The sequence below is a fragment of the Aedes aegypti genome, chromosome 1 (assembly GCF_002204515.2).
Source record: "Aedes aegypti strain LVP_AGWG chromosome 1, AaegL5.0 Primary Assembly, whole genome shotgun sequence".
NCBI classification, from domain to species: Eukaryota; Metazoa; Arthropoda; class Insecta; order Diptera; family Culicidae; genus Aedes; species Aedes aegypti.
The window spans coordinates 111,172,363-111,191,607 of NC_035107.1; the positions used below are offsets into that span (position 1 = coordinate 111,172,363).

At 36.5% G+C, this 19,245-nt stretch overlaps 1 protein-coding gene across 9 annotated transcripts in view; it reads left to right on the forward strand.

Annotated features, from left to right (window-relative positions):
- Positions 1-5,286: 5,286 nt before the first annotated feature.
- The window catches only part of LOC5570714 (transmembrane protein 47), a 171,973-nt gene continuing 158,014 nt past the window's right edge, over positions 5,287-19,245 (forward strand). For 2 of the 9 annotated variants that reach the window (XM_021845109.1, XM_001659257.2), the window contains exons 1-2: positions 5,287-5,445; positions 5,842-6,085. In XM_021845109.1, the coding sequence (XP_021700801.1) occupies positions 5,937-6,085 (149 nt within the window). In that variant the 5' untranslated portion in view covers positions 5,287-5,445; positions 5,842-5,936. Of the gene's footprint in view, positions 5,570-5,821; positions 6,086-19,245 lie in introns of those variants that run through there. The other 7 variants (XM_021845116.1, XM_021845112.1, XM_021845153.1 and 4 more) reach the window with 7 other exon arrangements.

The following is a 19,245-nucleotide window of genomic DNA, read 5'->3' on the forward strand; positions in this document are numbered from 1 at the left end:
TCAACTTGTGATTGGAAAAATCACTCAAAAATATATGTTAAAATTCAAGTTATGTCTGATATTCTGTGAAAATTTCATTCAAATCGGTCCATAAATAGCCGAGATATAGTTCATTAAAGTTGGTCATTTTGTATGGAAAATCGAAAAAGTTGCAAATGTTTTGTCCAATACTGTATATGGATCTATGCACGGGTTCACTATTTGACATTTTAACAGATTTCGATGTTGTAGCATGATCTTTCATCCTTGGTGACGAGTAGATCCAAAAACGATAGTTTACCATCTCTCTCATCCTAGTGGGTGAACTTGATATACTTGTGTACGCTGTTGATTGTATCCAAAATTCTACCCAGATCGTTCCGCTTGATAACGCTGGAAATGTTTTCGACGTATTTTTACCATTTATCCGGTAATACTCCTATTATATTTAAATTTTCCTCAAAATTCGCCATGAATAGTTCGCACAAGAACGAGGAGAGAGGGTTCCCCATGGGAGCTCCTTTCGTCTGCTTGTAGAAATTTCTTCGAAATTGAAAGTAGTTCTCATCCATGCACAATCTTGCCAACCTCATGTATGTCCTGACCTTTCCTTTCCATGCTGCATCCGTCCTTTGGGGTAATAACCAGTCCTCGAGAAGATTTAGGGAATCCTTCACTGGAACGCTGGGGAAAAGAGACGCTACGTCGAAAGCAACCACCAATCCAATGATCGCCTTGCAGTCCTTCAGGGTTTTGTCTTAGTGGAATTAAATGGTATAGTACTAAATTTGGTTTTTCATTTACTTACTTCTCATTTTTCCTACTTTGCCTGTGATTATTCATGATTTTTCGCACTCAAGAACACGTCGCAGCTCTCAACGAATAATCATGTAAGTTCATTCACCCGTTCTCAAACCATTTCGTGACATAGAAACTTACACCATTCAATTTTTATTCATATACATAGATTAGATTTTAGTATTCTTGAAACGCTTATAAGCAATCTGTTCTTCAATCATTATTTAATGAAGTTTTCAAGAATTTATCACGTATCCTTGACATCTTAGTTGTAATAGAGATGAATGCGGTTTCATATTGCTTAGTCATTTCTACAAAATGGGGCCATTTATGTAATCAAAGCCAGAGATATGCAACGCCCCATGACGTAATCCAATTGATTTAATTCGAAAATTATGTATCTGTATCTAGCAAAACGAATTATTTGTGATTGATTCAATGTGAGAATCATGTAATTGGTTGATTTTTGATGTTATACAAATTTGTAAAGACTTATAATCAGGCTTTGGAAAATTTAACGATCATTGACACACGAGCCATACTTTTATCCCTTGAATGCGCTCGCATTCACACAACACGCATGACTTTTATCGTTTGTTGAAGATAATGAGTCACGATAGAGAAAAAGAAGATATACTCCATCCTCTGTTTGATGCCGATCACTGTGCGTCACCACGTGTTACATTTACTGACACTCTCTCATTCTGATCAAGAAACCTAAGCGAATGTGTTCCAATTTATGTACAATATATGCGACCAAAGAAGTGTTATATGAATCAATAGATTATAATTAAGTTGCTTAGGGCTGTAACATCGGAAAATATGGAAATTGTTGCCAATTTTAAGCAAAGTATAATTCTCCAGAATGGCTCGATATCGTTGTCGTCTATGAGAATTAATGCTTGACGAGCATTCAATCACGTACCATGTGAGAGAATGAATGTCAACATTCATAGGACTTTCCGATTGCGATGTGCCATTTTAACGTCAGGCTGTGATATACTTTTACGGAGAGGCATCCGCACAGGTTCGCGTGGTGAATTCGAATGATTTTATTCATAAAGTATTAACCTACGAAGCTTAACTCTACACAGCTTATTCTAGGAGGAGGTACTTAAGTCGGTTTACTGGGACAGTTTTTCTGGGACAGCAAGTGCGGAAGGCACTTGCTATTTGTTGTTATAAGTTTACAGTTTACATGTCAACTTGGAGGGTCTGCGAAAAGCAGCTCTCCATGGAATTTGAGATAGTTGCTTGTTTAATTTTAGTTATTGGAAAAAGGTTGAAAGATAATATGCTACACCAGGAACTGTTACAGTTCACGAACTCGCTGCATATGGGTCATTCGGCGTATTCAGATCAAAATTTAAACTCTGCTTATGATGAAGTACCTCATATTTATTTCAACTTAAAACACTTTCGTAAGTGATTTATTCTATAAAATTATGTACTTCAATGCACAAAATCTAATCTACGCTCTCATTCTTCAGCACAGACTGTAAGTGCTGAAAACATTTATGCAAGATGTACAAAAGTGTTTTGTTTTACCTCAGTCATCACACGTTTAATTGAAATACTCTATGGCTCAATTGAAATGCAATGAGCTACTCTTACTTCTAAGACAATTCGAACGAAAAAAGTTGATTAAATTAATATATCGCTCCAATGCTGAAAATATTAGCCAAGCTGTTTTAGTATACCTTTTGGAACAGGTATGTCATTTGTTCAAGTAAAAATTAAGTAAACAAGATTCAAACATATTTTTGATCAACTTGCTAGCGAAGTAAGAGTAACTAATTGAGTTTGGAATGAACCATAGAGAGTGTCAATGAATGTCAAAAAAGTGTATGTTAGAATGGGAAAATGTCTTAGCCCCTTATCAAAAGTTACTAGATCAAATTTGCATTATCCAAAATAGTTTGGGTGCACGAAATGACATCTGTCTGTTTACTATTTTGTCTATTTTCCTGACTATGGAGCGATTTTCAATATAATATTCATAAAAAATATGTTCTTTTTTTCAATCTTTCCCTATCTCGTTGGTCTCTTCGATATCGAGATGTCTGTATTATTGCTGTGTGCGTTTGAAATGCAAATATCAAATGCGGTAAGATTTTCAATAAGAAAGGCGAAGTCAAAATTTGATTTTCTATGCTAGGTTGGCGGTGATATGCATCATGGTTGCTAAGTATCCTTTGGTTACTTTGTGTTACCGTAATCCGGGGTATCATTGATCAGCGGGGTAACATTGATCGGAATGACTCACCTCATCAAAAGTTTGTATTATCATTTATTGATGAAACATTTTCAAATCATGAACGGTGCTTCTGTTTATTATATTCACAAGCTAATAAAAGTTAATATTTTTGTGAAAATTGCGTTTACCTTATGCGCGAATTTGTCAACTTTTCGAAATAATTATTTTAATTGTTAAGGATGACACTACCGAAGATTCGTGTCTCACATGAGTTCTGCAAACGATATAAGCAAGCAAAATGTGGTTCTTACTAAAAATGACATCGCCAAAAACGATTCCGTTGTCAAAACTTTTATAAGTATGCTCAATTAGGCAACATTACTGAATTACTGTTAGCAATGTAAAATTCCCATAGGAAATTGCCTACCTTTAGGCGTATTCCGCGGTTCGAGGTGTTTTTAATTTTAAAATAACTCAAAAAGTAAATGACTTGTAAGCGTTTGGTCTTCATATTCGGCTTCAGGGGCCATGATTTAAGTAAGTATCGATATTTTCAGTATTACCGAACGTTGTTTATATAGGTGATCAATGTTACCCAAAATCAACTAAATCAAAAAATCGCCTAAAACATTTTTTTTAACATGCTTAAATCTTTCAATAAACAAAATACAGTATATAGTCTCGAGCTATGGGTGGCAGTACTTGTTTTAAAAATATAAAACCTGCAACATTTGCATTTTCAAACGAAATATTGAAGAAACATTCAGAAAAATGATCAATGTTACCCCGGATTACGGTACTGCGATCAGAAAAATGTGATTTTCTTGACCATTTCTTGGGAGAAATTTTCCACGCATCGAGATAGGCGATTACTTTTCTTGTCCGTAGCAAACCGGCCTAAAGTCAGAAATTTCCATATAGCGTTAAACGCCTAGAGGTATGCAACGCCCTCTAAATGTTCCGTAATTCATTCAACTTTGTTCGATTTATACTCCATTATCAAAGTTACCCCAAAACAGAAAACCGACTTTCGATTATTTGAAAAATAATATGTCCATTCAAAATAGCTAGGATGTCAGTACTTGTTTAAAAAAAATAGATTGTAATTCTTTGAAACAGCATACATAAATATTGAAGTTTTCTTCAAAAAGAACTATCAAAGTTATCCCGTTTTACGGTACACTTCTCGCATAACTTCTGATCTCGCCCTAAAAGCCATTGGTAACCATGTGTGTAGCTCGTTGTTTCTGAGCATTTGAATGGATTTTCATGTCATTTAACAACGCCATGGGGAAGAAAGGATCAATATCTACCTGTCCGTGATGTTGGTTTGGATGCTTATTCTTTCATTTGCTCAGAAACAACGAGCTACGAACGTGGTTACCAATGGCTTTTAGGGCGTTATCTCAGAGTATGCGAGACTTTATTCTTTTAATTAATATTATTTCTATAGATTCTTCGCAAGACAATAACATTTTATTAATTATCATTGGTGCTGCTCTTTACTTTTGAAATTATAGAATGTTGTAATGTATTACACATGCATCCTAGCATATATCTCATAGTGTCTATTTAGTTTTCGACCCTCATACATAAATGATGATTATAATATGTGCCCTAAAAACTAATTATTTATTTCATAAATTCTTTTCATGGGAAACTTATCAAACACTTGAAAATGTTTGATCTTGTGTAGTTATACTACAAGCTTATGGATAGCAACATAAGTGTCATACAACTCGCTACATTACGTGCTTTTATATTCGCACTCCCTCTGTATGATAATTTTCTAGCTTTTGCACCATGCAATCTTCAAAGCTGAGTGAGCTTTTAATATAAACTTATAGCATACAACCTTGCATACAATTTGACTTGACAAAAATCCCTCTCTCCGAAATTTTCTTAGTCAAACAGCTGATCCCAGCTGGAAAAAGCAATAGAAATATTAGTAGTAGAACGCTAATAGCGCTGTTCTCACAAAACTAAATTAGTTTATTATCACCTTTACTGTATATTTTCATTATTTGTTCGATGCCATGTTGTAGTGGATGATTTAAACATTTATTTGACACTTTGAGGACCGGTACTCAAGCTGTCAGCGCGTGGCAAACTAGATGTTGGTAACACGAACAGTAGCGACATTAGCATTCTTAGGTTAATGCTTCTACTGAAAAAGCCTACTCAAATTATTAAATTTCCCAGAGAGCCTTTGCGTGACATCTTTGGCTCTCCCATCGAAAAAGAAGGAGAGAAAGCTTCGGCCAGCATCTTGCCTCACGATGCCTACTCATCACAGCACAATGCAAGCAGTACTCAGTTTCAAAAGAGCTTCGATTGCGGTAGGTTCTCTTTGGTTTGGCAGTAATCGTCGGGTACGTATAGAACGGATTTTTTGAGTTGGTTCCGTTCCCTGTCCTCCCGCGCGCAGAGGGTTTCGCAAATCGGTGTGTTTCCACGTCTGTAGCTGAAAGGTAGTTGGGAGACGTGTAGGAGTGAAAGAGACAGTTTGGTGAAGAGAGCGGTGAATGGTGTGTCGAAAGCGGGCTGACAGAGTGAGATAGCAGGAAAATCAATTCTTTCCGACTACCACCGTTCGTAAAATTGTTGGTCGACGATTCTTGGGGCTTTGAGTTTTCCGTTTTTTGATTTTAACTTTTTCCCTGGGAAAATTAAATTCGGAGACAGAGAAAACGTCAATCGAGTTGTGTGTTGAGTGTGATTTCCGGGAAATGATTGCTTAGTTAAGATATCTTTCAGTGAAGTTTATAGGTGAAAAATTGTGATGTTGTCCTTTTTAAGAATAAAATAGGCAACGAAGGCATAGAAAAGCGTGTGGGTTTGAAATAGCATTACGTGATATTTTTTAGGTAATCGTGATAATTACAAAAAAGATAAAAAGCAGAGGTGAAAGTGAACGTGGTCATTCAGCGTGTACAAGTTAAAAGCGAAGATTAAAAGTGAAATGTCAAAAGCGCTGACGGCGAAAAGCGATGAATACTACCATAGGCAACTCGGATTGAGCGGTATACAATCGTCCTTCGATGGAGATTCTCTGCCAGATTATGACGAGTTCGATTCCGAGTCAGTAACGCTGGAATACTTCAAGGAGAGGTAAACAAACAGTTTGATTGCAAAAAACAATAACAACAACTTCGCAGAAGTGCGCTGGACTTACATCTACAGTTGGGAAACAATCTCTCCGTAAAAGGAGATCCCCTTGTTTTGCTGTGTGTGCGTTCCCTTCTGAAGTGGAAAAAAATTATTTCTGGCAAAGGTCGCTGAAGAAAATTGGCATGCCAAGGCAAATCGTGTGCGGAGGTTTAGCTTCTGTTTGCAACATAAATCCCAAACTCCCCAATTGCATTTGCTGCGTGCAGCTACACTAACATGTGTGAGTGTGAATGTTTACAACAGTAGGTGATTGCGCCCTTGGGACTGCAGGAGAAAAAAAATCGCATCATGCATTCTTTTCAATTGAATCTCATTCGAATAATCAAACGCGACAGCTTCAGAGAGTTTCCACGCTGCCGGATGGGAATTTCTTTCTCGGACGCAATTCAAACCCCCGCCGCAGACGGTGGCTAAGACGCGTAAAAATAGCAAATTTAGACAAATCATTCTCCCATTTTTCTCATTTTTGCGTTATTTTCACATGCTGACGATGACGACGACGATGATGGTACTGATGGTGTCAAAATAGTTTGGCGTTTACCCACACAGGAAAGCGCACCCGCTCAAGAATAACCAACTCACACAAGACAGGGTGCTCTCTTGGTGGAGAGAGAGCAGTGTTGCCGAGATCGATCAGCTGTGCTTTTGGAGAACATGTTGCTTCTAAGGGAGAATATTATTGAATATGGATCACGAGGTGTAACTTACATCTTTGTTTAAAGATGTTTGTTGTGATTCTTTCTGGTTTTATATTCTAACTGGAACTCAGCCTATTTACACAACTTAGCATTCCATTCGATTCCTCGGTCTTTCGTCAAACAAAGTTTGCTTGTCCATGTGCTCCGGTGAGACAGTCAAGAGATATCAGAAGCAACTTTTTAAGCACTTATTCTGAAAAGCATTAAAATTTGAGTTGTGCCTGCTTTAGACGACATGACGCTGCTGAAAACTGCATTGATCACGCATGAATCGATTATTTCACTAAAATAATTAGTTTTTGTACTACCATTTCTATTCTAATTTATTTAACTTCATTTCCGCAACCAAAAGCAAGTACATTATTTTACTTTGTACTTGATGGGCCTTGTTGCACAGTATAGTGTTTCATAATACATTACCACAATAATAAAGAAATCTAGACAATAGGGTAATTCACCGCATCGGAACCAAACCGACTAATATCGGCAACCAAATTTTAAACGCCAAATACCGCGTGGGACCGTAATCCGTACACCTAAGCACCAAGCTAAATAAAAACCACTGTTCAAAATATTTGGATTAGTGAAAGGCAATTGATCACTCTTTTTTTATGGCTTTCACATCTTTTAAGACATAATTAATCCCAAAATGAGCCTGGAGTTGAGTAGAAATCTTAAAAGCACAGGAATTAAAATCGCTTGTCTTGTATAGAAATCCGTACACTATAATGAGGTTGCATCAAAACCCGTATACCCGTGATTAGAAATCCGTACGGCTGCCTAAAATTCAAATCTTAAATGCTAAAGACGCCAATTTTATCGTAGTCTTTTTATTCCAAGTTAACATCAAACTTCAAAATGATGCTTCCAGCAGCATATTCAGAACCATTAGAAGCACTGATTACACTATAGAAGGTTCCGGGTGCCCTGGGGGAAGTGGCTAATTAGGAAATATTTTGAACCATATCAATATGGGCATCAAACTTCAAGATTTGATATTGATATGGTTCTTCACTTCCCCCAGGGCACCTTGAACCTGCTATACAGTGGTCCGTGCATCCAATGGTGATGCCGAAAGCATAATTTTGAAGTTTGATGCACACTTGGAAATAGCTCAGGATAATATTTACATGATTGGGAATACAAACATGACTGACCATATCTTCCGGAACCAGTTTTACGGAAATGGTCGTATATGAAGATTTCTAACATTCTTAACTTCTTCTTCTAACATTCTTAATGCATTCACTGGCGTTCAACATCTAATTAGTTCTAGTTTCAAGAAAAACTGTTTAAATAACTATCGCACAAAAATACAAACGACAGAAAAAAATGTCATTTGGAAATGATCTTAGAATATTCGGAACATCTCCGATGTTTTGCATCAATTTGCATGGCCAAGCAAGTTTCTGAAGCTAGACAAAATGAGTTAAGGCAAAATTTTGCTTATCACAATCATTTTACCTATCCCCTGAATTACCGCGTCTCTGACGGTGATTTTCAGCGGTATGTTTCAGCTTCATCCTATCATATTTATTGGCTGAAACGGGATGAAATATGTTAAAGCTAATCCTCCTTAATAATAATCCTCCCAAACAGTTATTGTACTGTTCATAAAAAGCATTACGGAATTACAAATACTCAGTATAAGATGTCATCATGATCAACAGTTGATTTAGAAAAAGTACGAATTTGACTATTAATATGTTGGAAAATATCTGCACTCTTCTTAGCAAATCAATAAGAAGGCACACAAATCAATCATCACAATGATGAGCGGTCACATTTTGATTTTCACAATTTTCCAATCATTTGATACAAATTAGCATGAACAACAACTTAGAACTTATTGTAATTAGATGCGTAATTTTAAAACTGTATATTTATTCATTTTAATATTAAAATAATGATAAATCATTCAAATGTACGGATTTCGGTCTCACACGGTACACACAGTTGTTCTATCAAAACACACTAATGAAAACATGCAGACGATTTTTTTTCTGTCATCTTTCCACTAACTAGATTTCCGAGACGAAACAAACAATTTCGCCGGAGATGTCATCAATTCAAATAAACATGCCTCAAAATGCGACTGATTTGGAGCTGTCGAAGTGCTGAGACTAACAAATCCATAAATCGTTGGGCTCAAATCCAATACCGGGTACCCCCGTTGGTTTGACCACATTTAATCTGAACACTTTTTAATTTATACCCCGCTAATTTGCACATCGTTCAGATTAAAAATGGTTCAAACGTCATTTAGCTCATGGAACAGAGAAGAGTGAAATGGAACGCTGTGGAACGGAACGCAGAATCAAAACAAAACAGTGAAAGAGGTAACCAGAAACATGTTTCTAGGGTGACTAGATGTTCAAATTAAAAATGAACCCCGATGGTTTGCATGAGGTACCGTTCAAATTAACGGGGGTGTACGGTATTATTTTTGCTTGAAAACACACTTGGTGAGATTGTTCCTTTTATAATTTCTTTTATGTTTTTTACACATTTTTTTTTCAATAATCCTTATTGATTAATTATTAGTTGTGTACTAAACTTCCAAAGTAAGAGAACTAGAATTTGAGATTCGTTTTCGAGAGCGAGTAATGGCGCTTAAACCTAGGCTTCCGAGCCAGTACGAATAATGGAACACCTTTGCCTTATTCCAGAGGATCAGCATAAATATAATGACATTAACGTTCATAGCAACGTCACTCCCAACGATTGCGGATAACTCCTGTATCTGATAGGGTTGGTACGCTAAACGCTGTTTGTCGGGACCAACGGATTTACTTCCATTCCGAAGGTGATTATGTCGGGGATGGAATTCCATCCCAGGTCCTCAACGTGAGAGGCGTGTGTTCTAACACAACTATACCAGGTCCGTCCCCAACATTCGCCGTTTCTTTCTTTCTTTCAAAACTCCAATTCTTCACAGTAGGCCTTTTAATATTTGTGCCATATTACTGATATACGGTAAATATTAATGTTGACAAGAAAAATTATAAAAGCTGTCGATTCTCACATTTTCCAGGACTGGTTGTGTAAGAGCAGACTATTCTATGTTCTATTCCACGCTGCATTTCCCGCATTTAGAGCCTTCAATGACATTATCGATTTAGAAAATTCATTCACCTAACATAGGCTACTTGATGAGATTCACGTTTTTGAACTACTGTACTGGGAAGAGCCACGTGAGTTTCGCGGAATTCAAGCCTACTACCCAGTAAACACACGATCGTAAACGATATAAGAGTACAAATGTGGAGGCGATATACGTACATTTTGCATGCAGTCTAATCTGCCCATAAACGCATAATTGTCCCATGTGAATAGGAAATACAGCAAACATGGGACTGACATGCATTTATGGGCAGTAATGGCGCATGTACGTATATCGCCTCCATAATTGTACTCTTATGCGCTATCGTATACGAGTTTGTGTTTACTGGGTACTATTACCATTCCCAGCACTGCTGCCCATCATCAATTTCAGCTAAAAATCAGCTCTACAGATACTGTTTATGTAGATTATAATGTTTAATTTTTCAGAAATTCTACCACAAATTTACCTTGAGTTTCTATCCCTTACTTGTTTTAAAATTCTGAAATTCTCCCACGATTTTTTTATTAGAAATCCGCAACAATGTTGATCACAATCCAAAATTTTCCCTCGATCAATTCTACAGATTTGTTTAAAAAAGCTTCAAGTTCACTATGGTCGGTCGACGTCAAAAAAACTAAGTAAAGACCGCGTCATTGCAAAAACAGACATATAAAAAGGCTTCACACTTTTCGTCGTTTCAAGAGCATACTAAATAATGGTTCAGTTCTACAACCGTGGAATTTTCCAGAGATCGCGGAACTCGGATCGGCGCTGATTGGATTTGCGTGGACATTAAGATAGCGGTATGCTGGTGTTGTCTAAACTCCTGCGGTGCTGAACGCTGGTCTCGGTGACCTTACATCTGCTGTGCTGGTGGTTCATGGAACTACTGCTCTACCTTCTGACATTCCTTCTCAATCCAATGGACCTCTACTCGCCTCCGAGAACATTCACTATCGGAACGCCTACTTGATCCGCTTTCACTTGCCAGTTCATCTAGAGTTTTCTCTCCAGAAACTTTACACCAACGCTCCCATTCGTCGCATTTGTCGCACTGCACCATGTCATCCGTATCAGGCCCTCTACATCTGCAGGTGTGTCTATCGACGGTCTTCTCCATCTCTTCCACCGCCACTACAACATAATCGTTTTTTTTACATTATCAGCAACATCATCACCATTTGCCCATTGCCAATCGCTTTGCTAGATTTTCCGTCGGACTTTGAACCCTGACTTGACATACTCGCGAACTGATAATTAGTATTAAACGATTTTAATATTCTTCCCTGACAACGGATCCGGTATTTTTATTTCCGCACCAAAGATTTATAACTTCGGAAATTCCCGTTGGATTATATTAAAGATTTATATTTTTCTGAGAAATTCATGATGATGAAGTCTGATGATTCCTCACATTTTCCATTACGGAGTCATATATGATTCTCAAATCAATCTAGGATTCCCATTTCGTCTTAAATTCTCTAAGATTCCCACAAATAATCTTCCAGAGATTCAATGAAAAGTTTATTTGAGAACTCTTTTAAAAACGACAAAATATATCCAGAAAAATACCACTTTTTAAATGATTCTTCCGAAAAGTAAATTTTGAAAAGGAAATGTCTTAGCTTTGTTAAAAAAAAATGATCAGAAGACCTCTTCTAGGGATATTTCATCCAAAAGTATAAAGTACTTCTTCAAACATTATATTTTAACTGTTTCCTGGATAAATATTTTGAAAAAATCCAAAGCAATCCAATGATATGTGCTTAGAATAAGACAAACATATTGAAACACTTCATGAGTGAATTTTGGACGAAATTCCTTCATGGATTCTTAGGAATATACGTATAGCAAATTGTGAGCAAATCATTTGTAAGTAATATCATATATTTACAGTAATTTATGGTTCATTTCCAGGAGGCAGTCAAAACGTAATGGCATCCTTAGTTTCCCTCATTGCGGTAGCTGGTTGGTTTTCAATGTCCGCTTTGCTGACGTAACCATCACCTTCGCTGTCCTGACCCTTTGTGCCTGTGTTCTCTGTGCCATTCAGCTGTGTATCGTAGTGCTACTTCCATCTTTCTATTACTTCGCGTCCGTCCGTCAAGATGCTCCCGTCCTGCACATTTCAGCTCGCGGAATGAAGCCTTTGCGGGGCGCGTTGAGCTTCTGATAGAACTTTCGCGTTTCTTGAGAACGGTACAGCAACTCAATCTCTTGGCATTCCACCTATTCCAGGTGGCGCTTTTTGTTCTGGAATAGGCGGGTTTGCTATTTGCACTTCAGACTGTATCGTTACATGCTTTGCAGCTGCAGCATTACAGGCCGTGCTGCATTCTTCTCCTTCAAAACTTCCAAAGATAAATACTTACTATAACCATTTTAATGACTTCAATCAAATCCGCAGTACAACATTTTGATTTTACGTTAAACTAGCAGGCAACCTTGCCGTGCAGTATGGATTCCATGAAACAAAGACCATAATTGCTTTTGCAGTAGCTATGACGAACGACAACAATCGCTTTGAAGATGCATCATTCAGCCATCGAACCAACTCCGTCTCCATCAGTCAGATCATGCAAGCAACAATAACGTTGACGACCCGCACGCTCGCTAGCAATATAAATATAAACGGAAAGATTAACTCGTTTCTTCTCACTCAAGCCAACTTGAGAATGCCGGCATTTGCACCGCAACCGCCGCCGACAATATCGTCTTAAAACTTCTTCATTGTGTGCTTGCTGTGTCTGCCGTGGAAGTGTTCCACTCGACCTAAAACTTCAACACATCTCAGATTACTGAATACAACAGACCACATGGCTCATTGGAGACGAAGACGATCCGTATAGAGCATGACGTCATCCACAGAAACCACTTTCGATCTCGTGCACATTCCGTTCCGATGTGAACGTTATACAGAAATCAGGTGAGGGAATAACAAAACTCTCGACAAGTTCCATATGAATATATCAAACCATCCAGCATGGAAACGAATGCACTCCAGATTATCGCGAGAGTGCTACGCATTCATAAGTTGAACAGTCTGATGAAACTACACGCTCTGCAAACGAGGACATATTAGAGCGCACAGAAGCACTCTTCTAATCAGAACCAGATCAAAACAAAGAACCCCCTCGCCCATTAGCGTCCTCACCATCATCATCACCAGGGAACCGTTCACTACAACTAAGCTCCAGTTCCAATTGGATGTTTGTTGGTAATGTTTAGCAGGGTGCGGCTTATTTGTCAAAAGTTCGTGTGCTGCTCTGAAACTGAGCGTTTGAACCAAATATATTTAACTTTGGATAGATTTGTTGTTCTACTAACTTATCTCAGATTTGATTTTGAAGAGAATTATGCTAAAAAATTCAAGATTGGTTGAAAAATAACAATATTATATTCTATAACCTTAAAAAGACCTTCACTTCTAAATCATAATAGTTTTGGTTCAAACAACAAGATTTCTCTTTGAATGTGGTTTGCATTCAGTAAAGCAAACGAACTTCTGGTTATAAGGGATACGAAAAAAAATCGCACCCTAATGCATAGTTTTGTACGCGAGAGCTAAAGAAGGCTTTCGGAAAAGATTCTCCTTGACCTAAAACGGGGAAAAACTGTGGAAGCGACCCAAACCGAACGCCCAGTTTTGTTATTGTGTGAAGCACGCGAACCATTTTCGGCTTATTGTTTCTGCATGTTTCGTTCGGTCTGTGTAGATATAAGCCTTCAACAATTCCAGCACAGCATAGATTCCAGAAACCGTTGCGAAGCAGCGATAAGTATGCTGCCTTCCCAGAAACAACGTAAATCATGATTTAGAACATGCGGCACTTTTATGGGCAGTGGCACTGCTCGAAACATTCGAATGTGAAGAGGATTGTATGTGTGTCTCTGTGTCTGTGTGCAGTACATGTGTCAAAAAGTCAAATTTAATGTACTCGCGTGTACGGTATCACGACAAGGGTTTTATGGGTTGAAAACTGAGACAGATATAAGTTAAATAGGTAACTTTAGTTTTTTGGACTGGAAAAAATATAAATCGAGCAGCAGTGGAGACTCGTGTGATTGACATGGGTTCGTCGAGATTGAATTCGGATGAAATGTTTTTGCATTTAACGCTCAACGCTCCATCATCGTAATCATCGTCATCATCGAAACTTCAAAAGCAGTTTTTCTGTTCAAAACTGAAAATTATTCGACGAAAATGTGTTTCAATTGGAGAATACAATACAGTGAACACATTTTCCTGAAAATTTTCTTGACTTTGAACGAAAAAACTGCTTTTGTAAATTCCAAAATCAATCCTGCTCCCTTAAATGACTTATATGTGTAAGTGCCGAGCAACATTTTAGTTTCTAACAACTGAGACATTTTTTATTGTAATAAATGAATTATTGTGTAAATAATATTTTTTTTTTTGGTTGTCCTACTTTTGGACAACATTTCATTTTCGTTGTTTATTATAGTACAAGTTAAATTACACTATAATAAGAGATTCTTATGAATATTTGTGAATTTGGATCATTGAAGTTTATACTAAACCATAAGAACATTTTGAAGGCACACTTTATCATTGGACGTGTAATCACAGAGATATGGACTGAACACTTTTGCATGTTTTTAAAGGGGTGAACCCAAACTTATGCACGGGAGTGTATGTTTGGGTTGAAATTTTAGTTTACACTCAATATCTGTTTTACTCAAGAAACCTATATAAACCCTATGATTAAACCTTTTTTTCATATAAATAAGAATTCGACCCGGTGATATGTAGTTTTTTTTTTCTACGTGAATTTGATTGCCCAGAAAACAATTTTGGGCAGAAATAGAAACTTTTGATCACCCTCAAAAATCTTTTAGTTTAAAAACTACGAAAAATTTTACTTTTTATCACTGTTTGCCCTTCAAGCGAAATTCAAAGCAATAACTGGTGCATTTCTCTACTGAAATATGACTGCTGAAGTATATTGAATATATTTGTGCAGAAATATAATTTTATTATTACACTCAAAATTGATTTCAATTTTCTAAATTACTAAAATCCAAAATATAATGCCATTAAAAATTTATATTATTGTAATAACTACGAAAAGACTTCAAACATCTTATGCAAACAAACTAAGAACACTCGCCTCTCACGCCGAGGACCTGGGATCGAATCCCATCCCCGACATAGTCACTTATGACGAAAAAATTTATAGTGACGACTTCCTTCGGAAGGGAAGTAAAGCCGTTGGTCCCGAGATGAACTAGCCCAGGGCTAAAAATCTCGTTAATAAAGTCAAATCAATCAATCAATCAACAAACTAAGGTCGAAAAAAACAACATGTCATCGCACTGAGTTTTGATTTGAAGTAAAAAAAAGGGTAAATAATAGCATGTTTCCTAGTTTTTTAAGTCGAATAAATTTTGAGTGTTTTCTAAAATTTAATTCTTGCTTAAACATGTTCACTAGACATCTAAAAGCAAATTCTTGTCAAAAAATATTTTGATTTACAGACTAACAGTCCAAAACCTTGAGTTTAAGTAGCACTTTAAGTAAAAACAAATAAGTATGAACAAAAAGCTTTATTTCTGCTTTAACGCATTGAAATAGACTTCAACAATCAATGCACATTGGTCCCAGAGCCATATCTAGGAAGACAAAAATGATTGCGCTTTAACCGTCAATTTCAGATGTATGGTGTCTTCGGCAAAGTTTCTCCTTATTTTTCAGACATTTTTTTCAGTAATGTGAAATTAGGGTGACCCGCATGATTTCCGAGATCAGAATATAAACTTTTTTGCTGACGCATTTAGGCCTATACAATGTTCTACAATGTTTTAGAACAACCGATTCGGAGCAACTTTGCCTTTTTGAGTGTTTTCCAATGTTTCTATTTTTGCTCAAACGTATTTTCTAGACTTCTAGAATGCAATTAAGGTCGAAAAAATCTTAGGGCCCTATTTTATAAGTCGAGTCGATCAAAAACGGCTCTGTCACTCGAGTTTATCGACAGCTGTCACTCTATGTGACTGGTTTACTATGGGAGTCGACGGGTGACATCTGAAAAATGCATGCTTACTTTGATCGACAGTGTCTGCTGACGAGTCACATAAATCGGCTCGATTTACAAAATAGACCCCTTAATATCTTCGCTTCAAGTTTATATTTACTAGCTAAAAATTCAAAACAACGAGGGTTTTCTCAATTTTTTAGCAAACAAAATGTTCAGTGTAATCTGAAATATTCATTTCACCCCAAACCAAACTTTTATAAGCAAATAAATACAAAATATATATGTAATCGCTTTAAATTTCGATTTATAGGCTAATAAGTTCAAATTTTGGGTTTCTTGAAGTTTTTTAAGCAACATAAATTTCAAGTGTAATCAAAAATTACCCTTTGTACTCAAATATAATCAATCTTCTTGTACAATCAAATGTATTACTAAGAATTACATCATTGCTTTGCAACTAGGTTTATGGGCATTCAGTTATACAAAATAAGTTTTTTCAATGTTCATTTTTGGTAATTTACTGGTTTTTATAATTTACTATTTCTTCCCAAAGATGGTCACTGAATTTTTACAAGTAAGTTCTTGCCAAATAAACTATGCCTTTGCTTTATGGCCGCACGGGACGTCATCATAATCACCCTATCGATTTGAAGAAGCAAATCCCAAAAACCACTCCATATATCGGTGCGAAAAATATATCACTATGATTCTATAAATGTAGTACACAACTCAATAAATTTGAAGCTTCATCGGTTCACCAAAACTCGAGATTTGCTTCCACAAAGTTTTGATGACAATTGTTAGAGTGAGACAAAAGATAGGGAAAATAACACGGTCTCCCGTGTCACCTTATATATAGATTTAAAGGCAAAAAGGTTGAAAATTTAAGGTTTCTCGTTATTTTTTGGGAAAAATTGTTTTATGTGTAATATAACGCAACTTGGTCTGCTTAAATGTGTTCGCTTGACATGTACGAACAAATTTATACTGAAAAAGCTAGATATCATCGCTATGAATTTTGATTTACATTCAAACAGATTGGAAACCTAAAGTGTCTCGTAGTTTTTGAGTAAATCAAATTTTAAGTGTTATCAATAATTTATACTTCTACCCAAACAAATTTCCCTGGACTATTACACTTTTACAATAACTTTAATGTCAAAAATACTATATCATCGCTTTGAATTCCGTTTTATTGTTAAATGTATTTTCCAAAATGCTTGAAAGTGTCTATTGCTAAATAACTTTAGATAGATGCATTTACTTCGAGACAATTAAAATGGACGTTGATTTTGAATGATGCTCAATTCCATTGCTGAAAGAATTTTAGAAATCGCTTCGAAAATAACAGAGATATACATTGTCAAAGTTGGAGTTCCGAGTTTTTCACGGGGTTGGATATGCAGGTATAAGGTATAATTGATCATGCTGTAGCGCCATCTGTTGAGTGAATTTCGACATGAAATGTTCACTGAGTGGAGGATATCAGGTCTGTGTACAAGGTCTAATAATAATATAATTATATTATGTGTCGTTTTCAAGTTATTTGCACAAATCACTGTCCTCAATTGATGAAGCTGGGCGTTCGAGCATCTGTCCTCAAAATAGGACGCAGGGCGTTAATGGGTTAGTGAGTAAGTTTAGACTCAATTGAACATGCTCTATCATGTTTTGAGTCCCGCATTAGAGGATTAAAGAGACTAAAATACAAAGAGACGAAATCTGATAATTTTGAAAATAAATCAGCTAGCAACAATTACAAATCTATCACGCAGCACTGCCAATGATGAACCCCACGCTAAAAGTGGTTCAACGGTTTCATTTGTTAAGTCAGTTAGCACAGGTTTGGGTAACGAGTAATAAGGCATACCTAATGCAAAACATGAAAATTACAATCAACAGCCGTGTATTAAAAAAATATGCTTCTTCAGAACAAGCAAATTTTTCATGGACGGTAACATTTTTGTGGGAGCAGTTTTCAGCGTGCGTGAATTTTTTTTCTGACAGGTCTCCTGCTCGATTGGAATGACGTTGGCAGTAAATTTGAGATTCCAATTGGAACGTTTGGTCTCTTTGTTTACAGTCTCTTCAATCAGGATTGATCGTCAGGGTGACATTGATCGGAATGACCCTCTTCGTAAATAGTTCGATAATTCAAACATAAAACTACTTGTAAAATGTTCGCCTTCAAATTCGGTTTCAGGGGCTACGATATTAGTTTACAAATCAGTTAATCTTTCAAAACATTTCATAAACATACTCAAATCTCTCCAAAGGCTCTCCAAATTACAATATAGTCATGAGCAATGGGTGGCAGTATTTGGTTGAAAAATCCAAATCTTTGTAAATTTCTATTATTGGAATGTTTAATATAACCCGGATTACAGAACAAGGAATGTTTACGGTTATCCAAAAACTCCTTTAAGTACAGGCTAATCTACATGAATAACCATAGATCTGTATGGGAATGAATGTTCATAAACCTTCGAGAAACCACTGGTTGTTAGACTTGTAGGTTCAGATCTACACGTCTAACAACCAGTGAACAGGTTTACAATCTAATAACCTTGAAGAGCTGACGAACTCAAAACAAGGTGGAGCTTAAGGTGACACGGGAGACCGTGTTATTTTCCCTATCTTTTATCTCACTCTAATAATTATCATCAAAACTTTGAAGAAGCAAATCTCGAGTTTTAGTTAACCAATGGAGCTGAAAATGTTATGGGTTGTACACTACATATATAGAATATAGTGATAAATGTTTGACATCGATATATGGAGTAGTACTTTAGATTTGCTTCTTCAAATGGATAGGGTGATTATAATGACGTCCCGTGCGGCCTTAACTATATATATGCCTGTTCGCAATGATCCGAAACGACACTTTTGATGCTTGTAGATCTAGTGATCTGTTTTCCAAATAGTTCTTGGATAAACACACTTTGCACTAAAATCTTCGTAAAATATAATCAGTTGTGTCCGTATGGGTGTCAATCTTGTACATAATCATATGAAAGATCAATAGTTGCGCTGGTAGATCTCTTTGTCCATACTAAAAGGAATTCTTGAATAACCTTCCAAATCTTTGAACGCAAAGTTAACAGAATATAGTTTCATTAGCTATTATAGCTATTATATTAGCTAACGTTTAAAGATAAATTCTCCGCATGTTTCAATGTACAGTTTCTGTCTTGGATTTGCGAGAGTGGCATCGTTAAAAAGTCCCTGTCTAAGATTCGAAATAAAATCCATTTATTTCTTTCGCTTGACTATAACGAACATCTTCGATCCTGCCTT